A 22,632-nucleotide genomic window follows, 5' to 3' on the forward strand; every position below is an offset into this window, starting at 1 on the left:
CTTTACTGTCACATTTGATCAACATAAATAATAATACTAATAATTTATTGGACCAAAAGAGGAAGAAAAAAAGCAAAAACCTGACTCAAATCTAAGTAGTAATGTGGCATATTGTTATTCCAGTAAATATAAATGTTTAAATGGTAAATGTTGTCTTATTACATATTAATTTTCATTTTAGTTCAACAAGGTGAAGACCTTGCATGTGTGTGTATATGTACATTTAATAATAATTATTATAATATAAAAAATAATAATATTCATATCTATTTTTTTTTGTTTATTTATTCATATATTTTTCTTATTATTTACGTGGTTTCTTTGCTGTCAGGAGTGCAATAGACTGTTTTGTAAGGACTCTTGTAATTACATCGCTGTGATGACAAAACACCACGGAAATTTGGAAGGCAGGATTGATCCAGCAGCATTAGATCCATCCCGGCCTGCAGGGGGATCAGAGCTCAATCCCTTTCTCTCCTCCTCACACACAGTCATGGCTGACAGAGCTCAGGAGCAGAGACACGGGTAATTTTACACATATGGACGCTTGGCGGATTTGAGAAGTTTGTGCTTCAGATGAATATGAAGGCGACGGCGGTCTTAGACCGAATTCGCTGGTTAAATTGGTCGGGAGAGCAGAGGTGAGCCCTATTATATATGTACATGTACAGTGAATGCTGGATAAATGACACGGTTTGTTTGTGGTTGCCAGGCCGCTTGTTTTGAGTCTCCGAGGAGCTTCATTGATCCGTTTATATATCTTGACCAGCTAATATTAGTGAATTTTATTATTAATGTAACGTTATGATTTTTGTCCAAACAATGGGGGTTTCAACAAAACAGACCATTCTTGTGAGGTGCTCGATTGTTTATCGTCGATATCTTTTGCTACATTAACGTTAATTTACATGACAACGGACACTGAGATTTACGAACGTTAACATAACGTTAATTAAAACAGATTTAAACATATTTGGGATTAACGTAAATGATGTCATATAAGTTACCGTTCATATCTTGTTGCTACAGCTAATACATTAAGTACTAGCTGTAATGTATTGTCTTTGCTGTATAATTTATCTTAACGTTACATGTCTTTATTAGAAAATGTTCGTAATTTAAGAATAACGCAAGCTATTTCAGACGTCTGTTTACAATTTACAATCTGATTGTAAATGTAGTAGGTTTTTTAGCAACCAAATAATAATATAACGTTAAATACAATTAAGCCTTATTAGATTGTTCGTTTTTTTGACAGTAAGTAGACTGGCTACAAGCAGCATTAACTGATGTAATATTACGTTACATTGTGTTCAATTATTATTTTAAATGATGGTTTTATATTCGCACATTCGTTCATTTAACTGTCCTTATACTTTATCAACTTTAGCTCAAAATAAACGACTTGTAGGAAGAAATGTAGAAAGCAGGTCCTTTTGATTTAGATTTATCATCAAGTTTCAATGCTGCAAGACCAGCAATAAAGATTATTTTGGTCAGCTTTAAACTATATTCTACACAGACATAACAAACATCTAATGTTTTATAACAGATTTTAACACGACTTTGATATAGCTGATTATGGGACACAATTAATATGTAATAATAATAAATATGTATCATGACATTTGTTACTTTGAAATTTAAAGTACTGTTCTACTGTACTATTTAAGAAAAAAATTCATCATCATCATCATTATTATTATGGATCTGTAAAGCAGTATGCTCAAAGCCATTTGTTGTCAGCCTGTAGATGCTACATGTTTGGTAAAACATCAAAGTTGACTTAAATGTACAACAAGATGTTTTATTAAAATTTCCAACAACCGATATAACAGTGTTATATATTTTGCTGACTTATATATTTACATTATCTCTAATATCTCGAATCTTCAAATCTAGAGAAATAAGCAATTTCGTGGGCTGTGTTCTGTCTTCATTGTAACGATGTCACACCCTCTCTTTCTGGTTTGGTTTTTCTAAAAAACATGAAAACAGCAAACTTTTTTAATACATTTTATCAGACTGCACTAGGGTCGCATGGTTTACTGTTACTATGGTAGTATCGTAATACTATGGCTCCAAAATACTGCCGGTGCCACTGTACTTTGTAAATGGTAGTATTTTCATTAACGGTCTATCAACAATACATAATGTTGCATGTGTAAAAGTCTCTAAAATGCTCACACACTTGTGCAACAATAGACCATTTTATTTTAATAGTCTGTGGTTGCAAAACTGTGTAGAATTTACACCTTTTATGGTAGCCTACTGTGTTGCACAATTTCTGACGTTTCAGTTCGAACGCACATCTGAAACAGTTAATTTCTGTTCCTGTTAATATGATTTAGTAGCTACAACAACCGCAACAATCTCTTTAAAAGAACAACTCACAAAGTGAAATTTTGAATTACTTTGGATTGTTACCTGATAAAAGCCCAAATGAGCAACAGGAAACTTTGAAACAATTTTTTACCTCTTCATATAGCCTAATTTGCTCTTTTTGTAACAAATTCCGTTCAATATAATTTGTATCTTTATTTTAATGTATTTTTATAGGTTAGTTATCTACAAAATAAACACAAATAACTAATGTATTTTAGAGGAAGTGATGTGCAAATACTTTTTTTAATAAAAAGACAATTGTGAATTCAATTCAAGTAGGTCTATTATAACATTTTAATATATAGTGTTTCTGAAAATGTTCTGTATTTCATAGATTTGAGTTATGAATTACAGTATCGCAATACTTCTTGGTATCACGATACTTCAGCTGGTATAGTTTCGCAATGTGAATTTATGGTATCCCTAGACTGCACAGAGCAGCAATATAGCAGAACACTAAAATGTATTTAGTACGAAAATACACACAACAATAGCACTGCTTCTTTACCAACATGATCACAATCTGATGAAAAACTCTGTTGCTTTCATGCCACATCATGCTCATCTCTCATCAGCAATTGCTTCAGTGTTTTTGTTTCACTTCAGTGGCTCTCAGTTTTACTCCGTTTCATGATAATAAGTTTTTAATACTTTAGCTCATCCGTGAACATGAGTACTGTAGGATGCTTTGTAGGATGCAACTCCCATGAGTCCGCACTCAATCACAGTGTCTTATGCTGCATCCCAATTCACATACTTATACTACGCCCTAAAAGTATGCACTTTTTGTAAAGGAAAAGTATGCAAGCTTTGGGACATACTGCTTTCTCGTTAACAGATGTTGCGTTATTTCGTGTTCCGTCAATGATGCACACATCATCCATATTTCTTTCATATTTAATTTCCTACCTTATTGGAAAGCAGCAGCAGGTTAATCTGCCATTTGCAGGTCTTTTATGCAGAGAAATCTCCTCAGGTCTTTGGATAATTATGCATTCAGAAGTTAATGTCCAAACATATCTTGTTATAAGTTCACATTGTTGTTGCAGATGAAGTATAACACGGAAAATGCTGTTTAAATATGTTCCAGTTGGCTAGATATTGAATAACAGTCATACAAGCATCTTTACTGAAACCTCTCTACTTGGTCTCTTGTGTCTGCCATGTTTGTAGTTTGTTTACACTTTTCACCCGCATTTGTAGTTCTAATCAATTTCACGTTCAACGCACAATGTAATGTGGTCCATATTAGCGGTTAGAGTATGGACGCCTCTACACTTCAAATTTTTTACCTGAAATAGTAAACCATTCGGGAACCTTTGGCATATCTTTTCAACGTACTATGGTTTGGGACATACTAAATCTGTTTTCGAATACGATTTAGATATGCGAATTGGGACGCAGCAATACATTTTTGTTTATTTTGAGTATGAACCCTCTATCGGTGAAAATTACAAAGTATTTTCATGTAACATTTTTTCAAAATGCTTGTTCTTGTTTATTTTTTTACTTTTTCATAACGTAAACTTTTTATTCCTTCTTTTGTTTTCTTTTTTGCAACTTCTCTTTTCTGCTCATTACATACATTTCAACATTTAAGCCTCATAATTATTTTTATGTCATAATTATGACTTTATAACTCATCAATTGGACTTATTTCATGATTTCTTATTTTTTTTATGTCACATCATTCTGAAAATGTAAATGAGTTTGGCTTTAATTCGCTTGCCAGGTTAAGAAAATAAATATTTCCCATGTTTGTTTGCTTTAACCATAACACAAGTGTGTTCATATTTATCTCTTGGCTTTGGACATGTTTATGTCATTTCATGGAGTTGCATCATGTTTTGCAGGCTCTGATGCTGGCACCATCACTGTGAAATAAACACAGGCTCATTCAGAGAATCTAGCAGGTCAACTAAAGCTCTACAGAAGCTGTCAAAATGTCTAAAAGCAAGAGCTCTGAATCTGTTAAGGTGGTGGTGCGTTGTCGCCCCATGAATGAGAAAGAGCGAGTCGCTAACTTCAATAGGGTGGTATCTGTGGATGTGAAGTTAGGACAAGTGGCAGTGTGCAACCCTCGAGGTGCATCTTCCCATGAGCACCCAAAAGTGTTCACCTTTGATTCAGTCTATGACTGGAATTCAAAGCAGATGGAGCTCTACGACGAGACCTTCCGCCCATTAGTGGATTCTGTACTGTTTGGCTTCAATGGGACCATCTTTGCGTATGGCCAGACTGGCACTGGAAAGACTTACACAATGGAAGGGGTACGAAATGACCCGGAAAGAAGGGGCGTGATTCCAAACTCATTTGAACACATTTTCACGCACATCTCCCGCTCTCAGAACCAGCAATACTTGGTCAGGGCTTCATATTTGGAGATTTATCAAGAAGAGATCAGAGACCTTTTGTCAAAGGACCAAGCACGCCGATTGGAACTCAAAGAACGGCCAGACACGGGAGTCTATGTTAAAGACCTCTCTTCGTTTGTCACTAAAAGTGTTCGTGAGATTGAGCATGTGATGAATGTGGGGAACCAGAACCGCTCAGTTGGTGCAACAAACATGAATGAACACAGTTCTCGCTCTCATGCCATCTTTGTCATCACAATTGAGTGCAGTGAGTTAGGTCCTGATGGAGAGAACCATATCCGAGTTGGGAAGCTTAACCTTGTTGACCTGGCAGGAAGTGAAAGACAGACTAAAACTGGTGCTCAAGGTGAACGCTTAAAAGAAGCCACTAAAATCAATCTCTCCTTGTCAGCTTTGGGAAACGTCATCTCAGCATTGGTGGACGGAAGAAGCACCCATATCCCGTACCGTGACTCTAAGCTTACAAGACTTCTTCAAGACTCCTTGGGTGGAAACGCCCGAACGGTTATGGTGGCCAACATTGGACCAGCTTCCTACAATGTAGAGGAGACTCTAACCACACTACGCTATGCAAACCGCGCCAAAAACATCAAGAACAAACCCCGTGTCAATGAAGACCCCAAGGATGCCCTTCTCCGGGAGTTTCAGGAGGAGATTGCCCGCTTGAAAGAACAGTTGGAAAAAAGGTCTGGAAGGAAGAGGAGGAGAAGGAGGAGAAGAAGGGTTGGAGAAGGAGGAGAGGAGTTTGATGATGGGGAAGATGAAGAGGATGATGATGATGATGATGATGATGCTGAAGAGGAAGGAGTGGATGCAGATAAGAACATTGCAGATTATTGGCATGAGCAACAGGAGAAGCTGGAGAAGGAGAGGAGAGCCATCATGGAGGACCACAGTCTGGTGGCAGAGGAGAAACAGCGGCTGCTGAAGGAGAAGGAGAGGAAGATGACTGACCTGCACAAAGAGAAGGAGGCATCAGAGATGCTGACAGCCAAAGTTAAGGTTAGAACCTTCAAGCTTTGAATGAAATACAAATACATATTCTGTAAGGTGTTGAGAAGAATATCTGGATTTACAGTAGGGACGTCCCGATCAGAATTTTTCACCCTCGAGTCCCAGCCCGAGTCATTTGATTTTAAGTTTCTACTGATACTGTAACCCGATCCGATACTTCTATAATACATACAAAGAATAAAGAAGAGCGAAGAAACAGATCCAGGATGTTCCTTATTTTTTTATTTAATTCCCCTTAGTTCAACATTCAACAACACTGTTAACAAACAGAGCACTTCTGTGAGGTAGCTTGAACAGTCAAGTAATAAATAACATAAATTCTTCACTTTTGGACTTTATATAAAACAATATAAAAACAAATAGCACCTTAAGATACACGGCAGGCAAACCCAAGTTTACATATCTCACAGTTTGCTAGGGCAATGTTGTCGTTAACAACTTTATAATACCTCACAGATCACAGACATACTCGCTCTTTCCGATTCAATCTGCTTCCTTGTTCTATTTTTCCGGCATTTAACCAATAGCATCTCTGCAACAATGATGTCAATGCGCACATGTTGCTGTTTCTATGTGAAGTCAAGAAAGAGGTCTAACTCTGTGCCACTGCATAACTATAGATGTGTTAAAAAAATAATGAGAATATATAATGTACATATATTCGAGTCCTGATCAGGAGGTAACGTCCGATTCCAAACTAGTCTGAAACCACGTGATCAGGCCCAATTTTCGATAACGTGATCAGATCTGGACCTCCCTAATTGACAGTGAGAAATGCCACCAAAACAATAATATGAAATATTATTAGTTTTATATGTATATGTAATATATTACAATATTATTTTTACCAACAGATATATGCATTTTCAAAGCTAAATTTTCAAATAGCAAAAGTAGAATTTTTGGCATTATGATTGAACAATTAATCAGAAATTATTCTAAAATGTTCTAAAACCATTTTGAATTAAGTAAAAGTAAAATGAATACAACTTTCTCTCTCTCTTGATGGAAAACTATATATTTTATCTAAAACTATATATGAAATCTATATATTAAATACAAAATATTGTTTATTAAATAAATCTTAAACTGATACATTTAAAATCTGAATTTTGCAATTGTGAATGGTGAAAAAGGTTTAAAATTCCAATTTTTTTTATGGATAGATTTTGGGTTTACTGTTGTCAGGATTGGCTCGACCAGGCAAGCAGAAAAAAAAACATCATTACTGTTGAGTTTGTGTTTCTTTTTCCTGATTCATTAAAAGAACTAGCCCATATGTTTATAATTGCCTTTCTCTTTCTATTCATTTGTTTTCTTCCTTTGAACTATGTTTAGGATTTAATAGTAGTCATTACCTTTGCTTGGTTTATACCTAACATTAGCTATGTTTATCAGGGTAAAAACATATGTTGTCTAAAACCATATCATTACTCTCAGGCCATGGAGAGCAAACTGCTGGTTGGAGGAAAGAACATCGTGGACCATACCAACGAGCAGCAGAAGGTTCTGGAGCTGAAGAGACAGGAGATTGCAGAACAGGTGCCGTTTCCATTAACACACTTGATTGATTGAGCTGAACGGAGTTTCAGACCTAAAGGTTGTTTCAAAGGAGACTGGTCATTTGAGCTTGCTTATAGGATGTGATGTGGATATTTTGGGATACTGGGTTTTATATGGGATAAGAAACGCTGATTTAAGCATTCCTCGTTTATCCTGTTGGTTTCATTTGGAGCTGGATTCATGCACTAATGCAAGTATCAGCCTGGTTTAACTTTTTTTATAGCTAAATGTTGATTGAAAATATATGTTAATTTCCTTGTTGAAATGTTATTAACTATATATAAGCAGTTCCATAAGCATACTGAAAGCAGAGATGTTTGAAACATTTATAACGTGTGTGTGTATGAGCAGAAAAGGCGGGAAAGGGAGATGAAGCAGGAGATGGAGTGTCGTGATGAGGAGACACTGGAGCTGAAAGAGACATACAGTTCACTGCAGCAGGAAGTTGACATCAAGACCAAGAAACTGAAAAAGGTACAGCTAGGCATTGTAAAATGTTTTATGCATTATTTTTATTGTTGAACTTTATGGTTTATATACAAAATTGGGGCTCATTTTAAGGCTGGACAATTTAATTGAAAAATCTCAAACACAATTAAGCGAAAGCTGTAATTGTCATGCACAAGTTGTCAGAGAAGGACTGTTCTGTGATCAGTAGTAAATCTCCGAAGGCCAGGGGATGCTTTCTAAAGTTTTTCAAAAGTCTTGTCGAAACTCCACATTTGGAGTTGTTCCAGTGTGACAAAAAAAACTCACATGACTTATTACACATTTGGCCTTAAATGAAAATTAAATAGTAAAATACACTTAAAAATGGGGCGACGCAGTGGTGCAGTAGGTAGTGCTGTCGCCTCACAGCAAGAAGGTCGCTGGTTCGGGCCTCGGCTGGGTCAGTTGGCGTTTCTGTGTGGAGTTTGCATGTTCTCCCTGCATTTGCGTGGGTTTCCTCCGGGTGCTCTGGTTTCCCTCACAGTCCAAAGAAATGCGCTGTAGGTGAATTAAATCAAATCGGCCGTAGTGTATGTGTGAATGAGTGTGTATGGGTGTTTTCCAGTACTGATGAATAAAAGGACTAAGCCAATGGAAAATGATTGAATGTAAATCTTTACTCTTTACTTAGCAGTTCATTCCGCTGTGGCAACCCCAGATTAATAAAGGGACTAAGCCGAAAAGAAAATTAGTGAATGAATGAATACATTTAAAAAGACTAATCTGCCATTACGAGCTAAATTAAATGTGCAAGACATAAACAATAAACATATACAGTACAACTTCCAGCAAGTTCACACAGATTGTAAAACTATTAGGGTTTATTTTGGGTGATATTTTTTTAGGTGATTAAATTGGTTGGTTGTGTTGCCAGACTTGGTTTTCACAAACCATTGACATACTTTACAGATCGTTTTAATTTGCTCCTTAATTGTCACACTTCAGATAGCCAAACCACTTTCATATAACAGAATTCTTGCTGCCTTTTTTTGTCGATAATGTCATCATTTCTGGATAATAAATCAAGGTTAGTTTACTTTCGTCACTGCTTCCACTCATTATTTCTGTATTTTTGCCGTCTTGAGTTTTTTTTTTTGAAAAGTGCGGTAGGAAATGGTCTTTTGACTTCATGCTGATAAGTTGTTGTCGCATATTGCTGCTGTGTAATTGGCTCTTACATCAATAAAATGTCCAGAGCTTATCATTGTTATTGAAATTTATTTTATCGCAATTCCATATTGTTTAATGGCCCAGCCCTAGTTGCACCAATAGTTCACCTAGAAGCTGTCAAATATCTGTCATTATCATAGAACGATTATAATTGTTAATCTCATTAAATTAGCTGCAATAATGATTGCGATACTGTGTAGTTTGTCAGTGAACTACAACTCTTTGTAGTAAATGCTGCTCCATCTGAAAGCATGGCTTGGAGCTGGCTTTACTGACAAAATGCACATGGAATTTGCCATGGATTAATCATCCAGGCCTGGATCAATTTGCAAAGGAAACATGTAAACTTCGTTTTTAAATAGAAGTGTTTTAAACGCGTAGGTCATCCAAATAAGAAAATTTACTGTTAATTTATTCACTTTTAAGGCAGGTGATTTTTATTTTATTCTTCAGCCTAGCAAACTGTAGAAATAAACAGAATAAAACCATGGTCCTTGATGATAGAGGCCTGCATTCCTGCAGCTGTACTACAGGAACCTTGGGACCCGACCAGATTTCTTGCTGCGAGGGAATAAATTCCCGAATAAAAAACACGGGAGCTGTCGGTAACTCTGGTGTAATTTGAACAGGAGTGGGCAATATAGCTTTCCCGAGTCCTGAAATTATTTCGGAACATCAAATCTGTGATTTCCTCATTCTTATTTAGCACCGGCACAGCCAGTGCTTACAACTGTTACACATGATAAAGGCATGACCAGTGCTTTCTGCACATGCTTTTTTTTTCACACAGTCTATGCATAATGTGCATCATCTGCAAAACGGTCCTCAGAGGGGGCTTTACCAGCATGAGAGAGCAAAGTGAAGATTCGCTCTCCTAAATCTTGCATTAGAAAACTGTCAGTTTACTGTTAGGAAACTCACATCAGGCAAGTCTGAAGTATGGGAGTCTTTTTCATGGAAATAAATTACCATTTGCGTTGTGTGATAATACCTCAAAGTTTTACCCTTAAACAGTCACAAGACTGGAACCTTAGGTTTAACGCGGCTCTCATGTCTCATTACAAAGGGGCAAACAAAACTGACTTTTAACCTACAATCCTTGCACAAACTTCATTTTTATCTGTTATCTTTTTCTGTTGGTAGTAGCTAATTTAAACTTTATTTTTTTTAAACCAGATTTAAATTTAACAGGAATGGTAGGGTCAGGTAGAAAATTATTCGAAGCAGGCAGTGGGTTAACAAAGGCTGAATATATGGCAGGAGCAGTCGGGTGCGGAATAAAACCTAGCGGGAGTGGGACTAAATATTTAGTCCCGTGCAGACCTCTACTTGTTGATTCATAAAACGTAAGTCAAGGGTTACCAACACATAAAAAATAAAAAAAACATATACAGAAAAATATTACAATTGTTCCTATTGGCAATACATTTAGTACTTATGAATCAAAACAATAGGTCTGTTCAAGAAACTGAATATTATCTTCTATTATCTTCTATAACTTCTATTCTTTCAGCTTGTTCTAAAACCCACCTACCTGTACATTTTGGGTTCGCTGAGAATGATTAAACTGCAAATTATGGGAGAACTACTAGCACACATTGAGATTTTATTACATATCCAGCCTTATAAATGATTATTCACATTTTGCCAAATTTCAAATTGTGACTGGATTCTATGATTCCGTTCATATTTTATGCATCACACAAATCACAAGGCCCTGTATATGATCTGTCTAATTATATCTTGGTAAAATTACATTATGAAAACGGCTTCTGTATGTGATCAGATGTATTATTAGAGTCTAGCTGTATTCTCTGGAGTCATTAATAGTGGGACAGCTCTCATGGCAGATCTCCATCCTCCTTGTTATAAGTCATCCATACGTGAATGAATTTGACCTCGTTTAGCTGGAGTTACAAAGCGAATGCCTTGCCTATTCCTATGAAGAGCCTCATTTTATCATGTCTTGTTTGTTTTTGTGTCTTTCCTATAGCTCTTTTCCAAGCTTCAGTCTGTGAAGTCAGAGATTCAGGATGCCCAGGATGAACACGTGAAATACAGACAGGAACTGGAACAGACTCAGAACGAACTGACCAGAGAGCTTAAACTCAAGTATGTGAACCATAAAACTCTTATTATTTGTATTATGATATTTGGGGACCATAATATTTCACATTATGTGAAATGGGTATTCATTTTTAGGTTCACCAGAGGATGAATTTCAGTGGTCTGTGTTTGGTTCAATGTGGAAGCTGAATTTAAAAAAGTAACATCTAAAACGTTCTGACCTAATTAAGTCTCGCTGATGAGACAAACTGCTCGGAAATCTGGACTCAGCTCTACTACATTACAGATGTCAACAGTTTAATACACATACACACTGAGAACACTGTGGGTGGCCAGAGAGGAAGAGTGTCTATTAAGAGGAAGATTTATCTGGCAGGCTGCTTTTGAGTGCGGTTGGCAGAATGAAATTTGGGTTAATGTTCAAGATAAAGGAAAGATAAATTATTCGCTGTAATTTGTTTTGTCTACAATTCTTTCTGTGCCAAGATTGTGTAGGTTACACGTGGTTTTATACAACTTGTATACAATTTATAAGAACAGCTTCATTTTCAAAAATATTGCAATATACACACACAATCTTAGTGAGGACATTGCGTAGACTACTATTGTTTTTATACCAGGTTACTGTCTCTGGCCTAACTCTACCCCCAATCCCAATCCTCACAGAAACACATGCCAATTTTTAAGCTAATATAAAAATATTATAATAATTTTATATAACATAATATTTAGTTTATTCTGCAAACTGATGACATTTAAACAATAAAAATACCATAAAATAAACAAAAGAACAACGGTGCCATGTTAAGACTTCTTTATATAGATTTTTAAATGACACAATTACCAGTGTTTTATCATAAAAAGAGTGTAATATTTCACACAAAAAGAGTTCAGTTTTTCACAATAGACATTTATTTATATACCTCTTAATATTAATACCCCTTAAAATTGTTAACATACGTTATGAATAATAATTCATAAAGTTACAAATATATAAGATAGTAAAGAACATGATACACCAAAATATCGCAACTAAGTCTTAATAAATAATTTCAAATGTAGTTCTTTTATGGCCCGTTTCTACTGAGTGGTATGGTACGGTATGGTTCGGTTGGATTTTATAGCCGTTTCCATGTTCAAAAGGTACCTACAAGCGAACCGTACCACACCACTTTACCTTTTTCTAACGGTATCTAGCACAACAAAAGGGTACCAAAAGGCGGAGCGAGACGTGCAGCTGAACACTATTGGTTTACAGAGAGATGTCACTAACTCATGCACAAGACAGGAGAATAAAACAAAGGAAGGGCCATTTTTAAATACAGTCAAGACATTACATTGTAATAATATATACATATAATAACAAGCCATGGTCGACCCAAGCTCAAACAAACCTTGTCGTCATCTTGATAACCAGCCACAAAGACAAGAAGAAGAGCAGAATCTGCATGTGTTGTTGTGTACGAGGCCATCTAAAGCGCGAGCGGTTTTACTTTCTCCAGAGAGCTCGCGATCGCTCACTGCACGTCTATATTTGAAATAACAAACTTCTTGAGCTGGCGATAATAACATGCGTGTGGTTATTGAAGTTCTTCCGAGATTCTTTCAGAAACTAACAAACGCGAGAGTGACACGCAAAAAAACAAAGGAGCAAATGATTGTTTTAGCAACCTAAAACATAAACAAACTGCCAAGTTTAACTATGATCATCACCTTTTGGACTATTATGAACTCGGAATGACGGAATTACTTTTTAACAAGAGGTTACATGTGCTGGTGAAGATTACATATACAGATGAGAGGTTCGCACTGACTGTAGGCTATATGGTATGCTGCGTGTTGTTTTTGAACCCAAATAAGGACTAAATGTATGCTGTGTGTAGTTTTTCTATAATTGGGAACATATCTGAGACTTTAAGGGGCTGTATGTGTTCATATATGTTGAATTTATTTATTAATTTAATATAATTGCAGACGTTACAGTCGGCTGTTTATTAGGCTATCATTGATCTGCAGTTCTAATCAAATCATGTTGATAGAAAGGTTAGTAATGAACATTTATACGCAAGTATTTATGTGTATAAAGCATCTGTTTTGTGAAAAGTGCTTCGCATTTGATATGTGAACGATCCGTACAGCTTTACTTTGACATTTCCTTGAGCGAGAATGATGTTGACTGAAACTTTCTGTTGTACACCATGCTATTGGTACCCTTTTGGCAGTGGAAATGCAAGCCTGAAAAAGGTGACCCATACAGACACGTACCGTACCACTTAGTGGAAACGGGCCATTAGGGTACTTTCACACTAGCACTTTTGGTCTGCATCCAGGTTTGTTTGACGTCAGAGTTCGGTACGTTTAGCTAGTGTGAACGATGTCTTTGAACTCATTGGGGTTGGGGGGGTTTGATGTGGGACAATTGAACTTGGGTTCAGACCAGGCAATCGACCCAAGTGTGAATGCACTCTAAGGGTTTTTTTTTTTTTTTTTTTTTTTTAAATAATTTTTTTTTCCTAAAACTTTAAAGTCTTAGTTTTAACGCTCCAATTTAAGCAATATGTACACAAATACATTTTAATTATGAAATAAGTAAATTAGCAGTGTCTGCCATAAAGATGAAAAAACAAACATTGCCGTTACTGACACACAAACATTTGCGTTGTATCCACCAGACACTTGATCATAGAGAACTTCATCCCAATGGAGGAGAAGAACAAGATTGTGACTAGAGCCACATTTGATGAAGAAGATGATCTCTGGAAAATGACCCCCATCACCCGTATTCAAAAGTATGTCAGCTTTAGAAATGTAAAACGTATTTAGAAAGTGAGACCATCAGCATCCTTCCTGTTTTCACTTGAATGCTTCTTCTTTCTCTGTAATATTTTCAGCAGTGATCATCAGATGATGAAAAGGCCTGTTTCTGCAGTGGGCTACAGACGGCCTCTGAGTCAGCATGCCCGTATGGCCATGTTGATGCGGCCTGATGTCAGATACAAGGTATGCTGACACTGTTCCCATAATCCTCCACATGGCACAACACAAAGGCTTCAGTAACAATACACCCCCACTCTTTACAGCGACACAGATGAGCTTAGGGGAATCAAATGCACACATATCCTTGCTTAGTCGCTTTTGTTTATTTTAGTGAGGTTTCTATTGATTTTCTGGAAGGTAATAGGCATATTTGATATTGTCATATACACTAATGGAATAAGCCCAATGAAGTCATGCTTTACAGTAAATTTAAAACAGCCAATTGGTGTTAGTGCCTAAAATACACCTGTTATAAATTCACTGTATTGCATTTATAAACCTTTTAGCATTGTTAATCGTTTAGTACTTATACATAGTTTCTTTGGCTCAGTACAAATACTGGAATGGTTTTTAAGTAACAGGTGTGTCTTTATTGAGTAAATTAAAATATATTCAAATAGTTCAGCCAATCAGAATCAAGGACCCAAACTATTTATTTTTTGGAATGAATTTTAAAAGGCACGTTTAAAAAAACATTCAGGGAATTGGTTTTTTAAATTCAAGCCTAAAAAAATTTCATGTAGATTTAATTTATCACAAAAACTTTTTTTTGTACTGTGTTATTTTTGTAATCACATTGTTTCACACATTTTCCTACTGTTATTTTAGCCTATTTTCAGTGCCTTTGTATTCTTTTTCTGCTTACCAACTGGCAGTCACCTAAGTCAAATGCAGTCATCAGGCTGTAGCTGTTAACTAAGACAATCATGCGAGGAAATTTCTAGAGCTTTGTCTACAAAATTACCACTTCTGGGTGTTGGCCTGTGTGCTCTATATATTTTTTTTAGAATCTGAGGTAAATGATCCATTGTTGCTCTTATATTGGCTTTTAGATTCATAATTCATAAAAACAAAGACCATGCGGGTCAGGTAGCTTAAACAGTTAATTATTCATTAATAATTAATTGACCGCTGCCTACGACGACAATGCCATCGTTCATCGCGATTTTTCAAATTAGACATCGTACGATGGCAAATTGGTCGACATCACCCAGCCCTACTGTAATAGCAATACGACATATCGCCTTTAGTAAACGCGCACCCTAACTTAACAAGGAATAGAAGACAAAGTGGAACAAAGCCATATTTATTTGGATAGTTCATCCAAAAATGAAATTTTACCATTTACTCTCTTTCAAGTACTTTCTCTATTCAGAAGAAATGCTGGAAACCTATAATCATTGACTTCCACAGTATTTGCTTTTCTTATTTTAGAGGTCAATGGTTACAGGTTTCCAGCATTTTTCAAAATATCTTTTTTTGTGTTCAACAGAAAAAAGAATCTCAAACAGGTTTGGAACAAGTGAAGATTAAGACTTTTATGAGAGTTTTGGGTGAACTACTGTATCTCTTTGATAACATAGTTAAATTTTTTGGGTGAACTAATCTTATAAAGAACCCAATCAACAACTTCAAACATCCATAACGTGCGTCCAGAATGCTTAAAGACTTTCATATTTATATTCTCTTTGTCTGTTTTTTAGGCTGAGAATATCTTGCTGCTGGAGCTAGATTTGCCCTCCCGGACCACAAAAGACTACGAGGGGCCAGTGATCGCACCTAAAGTAGCTGCAGCTCTGGAGGACGCTCTGAGGGAGGAGGACGAGATCCAGGTGGACGCCTCTGGTTTTCATGCCAGCCTGGGCTCCAGTCCAGGCCTCAGTGCCTCAGCTGCTGGCTTTTCCAAGAAACCAAAGTCAGGGTGAGAAATTGTCCCTCCAACTAGGGCTGCACGATATATGTCGACATTAAATCAGTGTTGCGATATGACTTAGCGGGATTGTCAGATTGATTGCTGTTTAATTTAACACGCATATGCACTACTGGAATATACACTGCCTAGCCAAATAAAAGTTGCTAAGTCTGGTATTTAGCTGGACTGCCTTTAGCTTAGATGTGTGTATTTGTTGTTGGGCCAGGATTTACAATAATCTTCACCCAGACATTGTATCGACAACAGGAGACTCAAAACAACAGATTCTAGAATTATTTTAGCAGGGTTAAGGCCTCTATGGTGGTCAAATCATGTGTGACAGTGATTCCCCTGAACCATCTTCACAATTTGGGAGCCTTTTGGGTTACAATTCCATTCTGCAATTTCGCAATTTCATCCTGGTAGATGAGCATGGGATACAGCTATCCAATGTTTTTATTTTTCACTTCATGCACTTCATGCATCCTTTTCATAAAAACCAATCTAAATAAAAGCTTACATTTTTAACTTTTGAAAGTTTTTTTCTTTTTTTTTTCTTGTTTAGTTGTAATTTTAAAGCTGTGTGAACATTAACAACATCTCTGAATGTAATACCTTCAAAGTTCAATGCAAAGGGAGACATTTGTTTTTACAGAGTTAGCTTAGCAAAGCCTACAGCGAACCAAGTTGGGGACTACAAAAAATACATCCGGGCTAGTGAGATCACAAGGCTTCCAGATACGAGCATTCACCAAGCACACACACCTGGCGCATTGAAGGGGCGTGGCCAGAGGCGCTGTAATGTTATTGCAGAGAAAGCTAAAATGCTGTCCAAATGCTGCTATTTTCACATAGCTTGTCCTGTTTTTGTATTTAGGTTTTTAAAAGACACGACAAAAAGAGAGAAGTGCTTACAATTTAATTTTAATTATGTTCCAGAGAATTCTAAAAAGTATATAGCTAGCATTTGACAAAGGACAGCTTTCAGAATCTCTATCAGCTGGATTCGGTTAAAACTCTTCCAACTGACAAAGCTGTGGATTGTGAGCCACACAATCCTAAGTATTATTATTTGTTAAATTGATCAATTACATGCATAATTTCTAGCATTAATGGTATGTTGTAGCGAGGATGTAAACAAGGATGTAAGCAACGAGAAATGCCGTTAACAATTTAGCTACAAATTCATATTTATCAGTCAAACTGCTGTAAACACCCACAATCTTCAGCAGCGTGTGCAGTGTCTCTCTAAGCGGTGGCTTTCTGTGCACTTACACATGCTTATTCCGAATATTTGTAAAAGACACTTGCCAGATTTTATCTCAGAGAGCAGGCATGATGTTCAGCTGTGTGCTCTTCAATTTTCTGTCTGATTCAGCCAGCTAACACTGCTAACAGCTTCTCTGTTTACACAGCGCAAAAAGCACATGCTTGTAGGGATGTGACGTGAAGCCGACCTGCGAATCACAGCACATTATGTTAGCTGACCAATCAGAGCCTCTTGAGGGTGGGCCTTTCAGTGGAACTAGGAAATATGAAGGTCATTTTTATGTTTGCTGAGTAGCTGCAAATAATCAACGTAAGATATATATAAAAAAACGTGATTTTCTACTAGTGAAGCATGAGCACACATTGCTTTGCATCTTATAAAAACAACCAAGCCTTATAAATACACTCTGAACCATCCCTTTAACGAAAAAAAAAGAAAAATGTTTTAGTAAGATGCCAAAGAAAAACTTCCCCACGTATCACTTCAATGTACATAAAAATTAAACCATACATATAAAAAAAAAAAAAAAAAAATCACACAACAAAATTATGGAAATTAACAAGAAAACAGAAAATGTAAACAAAAAATGAAAGTTAAAGTCTTTGATAATAGTAATACTAATACAACTTGGGTAACAAAAGAGGTTTGTGCAAGTTCTTGTGAAGGAAAAATTCAAGTGTGCACATTTAAATGTTCAAAATCCCAAATTGTGAAGTCTTAAAAGCATGATTCACACAAAAAAGCAAGTAAAAAAAAAACAAAAAACAAAACAAAATATTTTTCATTTGTATTTTATTTTGCACTCACTCCCCCACCCCCTAAAACAATTTTGTTTTATCACAGTATAGATATCTCCATTTTGTAATATCTTGCAGCTCTACGTTAATTTATTTTCCACCTATTTGTTTATCCTACCTTTTTAATTGATTTTTTTTTGTTCTTCTTCTCCACAATCCCTCTCACAGCCGTCCAAAAACAGGCAAGAAGGCGAGCACTCCAACTTCAGCTCACAGCCCTCTGTCCGGCTCAGGGTCTCCTCTTTACCCACAATCCCGAGGCCTTGTGCCAAAGTGACACCAGCCCTCTGTGAAAACCTTCACTGCCCCACACAAACTGACCTGCTTTGGCATTATTGTCCAGGCATGAAACGTTGCATTAAAGACGGTGGAGTAGAGTCTTGTTGAGTTATTTAAACCCATCAACTTAATGCTTGAGCTTTCAAACTACCTTATTTGTTGATGTCCTATTGACATCCCATTTTTATTGCACAAAAAATGACATTTGGCAACCTTCAAAGTCTTACAGTTGAACAACGAAGCTTCGCAGATGTAAGCGAAATGTTCTAATGTTACATTTTTTGTGTGTGTGAGCTCATCGAGACAGCAGATGGTCTCGGGATTGTGATATGTTATTGTGGGGATGTAATTGTGTGTTTGTATTTACGTTTTCCAATTCTAGGATTAACAAATTTCTTACACGGAGATAGCTGAGGTTGAGATTTATGCTGGTTCGGGCCACAAAAGCACTGTATTGTTTGACTAGAGTGAGTAAGCACATTACGTCATTGGCCATGACCCAAAACAGCCTGTAAGCCTTTCCGGAAGAATCTCTGAGTCTCTTTGGCTAAAAACAGGTTCTTGAACATCATTTTCAGCGCTGTATTCAGTAGAGGGGTTTAAAAGTCATCACACATTAAGAATATCAGGATTCCAAGGTGCCTTAGATTCTCATCGAGTGTTGAAGTGGGTTTCATGCTGGTCTGAGAGTCCCTTGACCTGATTACTGGATCCAGAATTCCACGTCAAAGCTCCTGTTGATGTTTTCTGAAAGGAACACTTCGCTTTGTTTGGAAATAGGCTCATTTATGTCTCTAGAGTTAAACAGCTAAGTTTGAACATTTTTGCATCCATTTAGCCTGGTCTGGTGGTAGCATTTTTACCATAGCTTAGCATAAATCATTGAATCGGATTAGACCATTAGCATCTAGCACAAAAACAAAACAAGTTTCAATAATTATTCTATTTTAAGCTTGACTCTTCTGCAGTACAAAGACAGAAAGGAAATTAAGTGCTATATTCTAAGTGAATAGGGCTAGGAACTGTACTGACATTTTGGAGTAACAATCAAGAAACTTTGCTGTCATAACTGGCACAATGACAATAACGCAGTGCTGTTACCTAGTTGCCTAACTGGGGACTTTTCAGGTGCTGTTTAATATCATATTGACCTAGAAAATGGCATCTTTAAATTTTCCGTCAATCTAGAACACAAGAGTCAAGTCATCTTTTAAACAGGAAAATAATCCAAACATTTTTGAGTGTGATGCTAATGGTCTAATTGGATTCAATGATCAATGCTAAGCTAAGCTAAAAGTTCTCCTGAAAGATCTGGAGATCGGTGGAATGGATTCAAACATGGTAAAACTCAACTGTTTAACTCCAGGGGACTGAATAAAATGATAAAATTTGCCTATTTCCCCAAAAGTTGAATGTTCTTTTAAAGCAGCGCAACATACGCTGAATGTGTTATGTTGGTCAGGCTCGTGTTTAATGTTCAAATGTGACACGCAGACCTGTAAGCTGTGGATGCTTGTTTCTACCATTGAATAGACACAGAAAAATGGTAATTGTGATGTTTTATCTTATAAGTTCATCTAAAAAGTAATTTTTTATTTATTTTTTTTTAACTTAAGATTGAGAGATTATATTTGGCAGGTTAGAGATAAAAACTTGCAATTCAGTGAAAAAAAAAAGTGGAATTGGAAGATATTAGCTGAGAATTACAAGCAGTAGCTTGCAAGTAGCAATATTCAGAATTGCTAGATTAAGAACTTTTAATTTACAACTTTCTATTCCGTCTTTTTATTCTGAATTACCTGGTTGCCTTAAATTTTTAAGATGAATCAAATTAACTTTATGAGTCCAGAGAACTTTATATTATGGTAAACTGACTTAAAACAGATTGCACAACTTAAAAAATTAAGTTAGAACATGATTAACTTAGTTTAATAAGTTACAATGAATTAAAAACATATGTTGGCAGGACTAATCAATTAATCACTATTTTGCTTTATGCAGTTTAAAAATATAAAGTCAAAACTCAAAGTCAAAAAAGGTAAATATTAAATCTTGAAAAGGCTTAAAATGAAGAATTCTGAAAATTTTTTCCCCTTAGAGTTCCACAAATATTTTTCTTGCAAATTCTCACAATCTAGGCTCTCAAAAATGTTGAGAAATTATATATTTTTTTCAGCTGGATTGAGGGAAAATTTGGCTTTTTACATGTCAAAAATCACAAGAAAGAATATTTGTTTTTGCTGTACTGAAGGGACAATTTGAGAATTGTGATTCTCTGCAAACTCACAGTTATCTTTTTTGCTGTTCTATGGTGGAAATGTGCTTTCATAGTAAACGGGTTTGACTAAAGTCTTATTTCTGTCTGTTGAACTTGACTACCCCTCCTTGAGCTAGTGAACCATTGCCTGCTGCTACTGTAGGGTTCTGTTAGCCCTCGTGACATAGCATATGGTTTATGAGAGACATGTTAGTAAATAAATCTGCATTATCATTGCAGTTGTATTAAAATAATAGTAAATGCAGTCTTATAGGAACATTTAAGATGCTTAACTTATTACCATACTAGTCGGTTTTATATTAAAACAATTGTAGATAGTTTATAACGGTCTTATTTTCTTTGCTTAGATTTATATGGTTTATTTTTTTGAATATGTATTATTTAAAGTTGTGTACAAATTTATTTTTGCAGATGAGATTTAAATATCATTTTCACTCAAGTCACTGTTACGCCAATCGGTAAATGTACAGCTTTTGGATTGTCAGAATGTGTACTGTAAATCCTAATGCTGGTATTCCCATTGAAGTTTTTCCTCATTTAAATGTGCATCATCTAATCAATATTCATGTCAATGTTATTATTGCATACACCTCTAGTCGCTATTATTTTTTTTAGTTTTAGCATGACATTAAACATCTAAAGCATTTAAAGACTCAACGGAACTATGTCTGCAGTCTAATTCTACACGGTTATCATCTTCCCATGTCATGCATGATTTTAGTGCTGATAAACATTCACGCTGAAAACACACTTTTAAAGTTCACACAGATGTTGTTTTTTTTTTCTACTAAAATGTTTTCAAATCTGTGAGTTTAGTATGCGGATGTCTTCAATGTTTAACCATCTTTTAATTAAAGGATGATGATTATCTGTTTGAGTTGATTTAATTATTTTTACTTTTAGGCCAAAATGTCACTCTGGATCACAAAAAAGTATTTGGAAATTAAGATTTTTACATCTTATAAAAGTTGACCTAATATCCACTGATGAATGGTTTGTTAGTATAAGACAATATTTGGCAGAGATACAATTATTTTAAGAATGTGAAGGTTAAAAAATGAGGAAAATCACCTTTGTTCATGTTTGAATGACGTTCTTAGCAATGCATGTTACTGATCAACAATTGGGTTTTCATACCTTTACATTAAGAAATTTAGAAAACGCCATAGATTACGATCTTTATCAAAAAAAATTACCTTTGGCCAAAAGTATACCCATGCAACAAGAAAAATCTGTACTAGTATCACACAAAATATCTTCAGAAAATTACTTGCTTAAGTAATAATCAAAGTGATAAACTCAATTTCCCAATATTGCAGACCTTCTTTCAGAAGTTACAAATGTTGAGATCAAAATTGGAGAACAGAATATCCTAAATTTAAAGGTCATTGCATGCATACACACAAAAATTCCATGAACTTTACTATAAAATACGTTAGAAACTGTAAAATAATTTTAATTTATATGGTAAACTACCATATTTCATTAATTTATCTTACAAACCAGTGATTTAAAGTACTTATTCAAATAAAATAAGTTGAATATATTGAATGACCGTGACGATATACAGCCATATCGCACTGCTACAAGTGTGATATTGCGTTTATACAACATGACGACATAATCATGTATATTAAAAATAAAATCAAACACGAGAGTCTACAAACCCTTTTGTATGAGGAACTACTTTCTTCCACCATTCCTTCACATCTGCAGTTAACGTCAGAACAGCAGAAACCATTGCTACTTTGCAAACATCACTTTAGAGCTAGTATTTGAATGATTCTCTAGCGTAATGTCTAAAGTGATGACAAAATGGGTGATGTTGCTGACATTAAGATTATATGGCTGAACGACATGAAATGCCATCAGTCTACAGAGATTTCCCAGTATTTCTCTGTTGCAATCAGGAGATCACAATAATTAACCCTGAAAAAGCCAAAGCGACGCAATCACTACCAGATTACTGCGAAACAGGCGAGCATTTCTTCTTTCGTTTTAGACTACTCTGCAGTAACCAAAACAGGAGACTCATTAGAAACAAACAGATGGCCAACTGAAAATAACTCCGGGATATACAAAGAGTGGCCAACACAAAATACATACATTCCTGATATGAGAGTACCATCTCACATTCAATACAACTACAATTACTTTGGTTTAAATACAGCACTGCAACATACAAAGAGAGGGGTTGACCTAAATGTCACTTACCA

The 22,632-nt window shown here is 35.8% G+C and overlaps 1 protein-coding gene across 2 annotated transcripts; it reads left to right on the forward strand.

The window, feature by feature from the left end:
* Window positions 1-465: 465 nt before the first annotated feature.
* Window positions 466-21,185, forward strand: kif3b (kinesin family member 3B). Of its 2 annotated transcripts, none has more exons than XM_056449096.1 (9): window positions 466-641; window positions 4,239-5,762; window positions 7,215-7,316; window positions 7,689-7,811; window positions 10,990-11,108; window positions 13,736-13,852; window positions 13,955-14,063; window positions 15,584-15,801; window positions 18,028-21,185. In XM_056449096.1, exons 2-9 carry the CDS (start codon window positions 4,329-4,331, stop codon window positions 18,134-18,136), a joined length of 2,331 nt encoding a protein of 776 aa, XP_056305071.1. In that variant the 5' UTR covers window positions 466-641; window positions 4,239-4,328; the 3' UTR covers window positions 18,137-21,185. The 2 variants fall into 2 exon arrangements, with proteins under 2 accessions (XP_056305071.1, XP_056305072.1); XM_056449097.1 differs by having other exon boundaries at window positions 13,958-14,063.
* The last annotated feature ends 1,447 nt before the right edge of the window (window positions 21,186-22,632 follow it).

The sequence above is a fragment of the Danio aesculapii genome, chromosome 23 (genome assembly GCF_903798145.1).
Source record: "Danio aesculapii chromosome 23, fDanAes4.1, whole genome shotgun sequence".
Taxonomy (NCBI): Eukaryota; Metazoa; Chordata; class Actinopteri; order Cypriniformes; family Danionidae; genus Danio; species Danio aesculapii.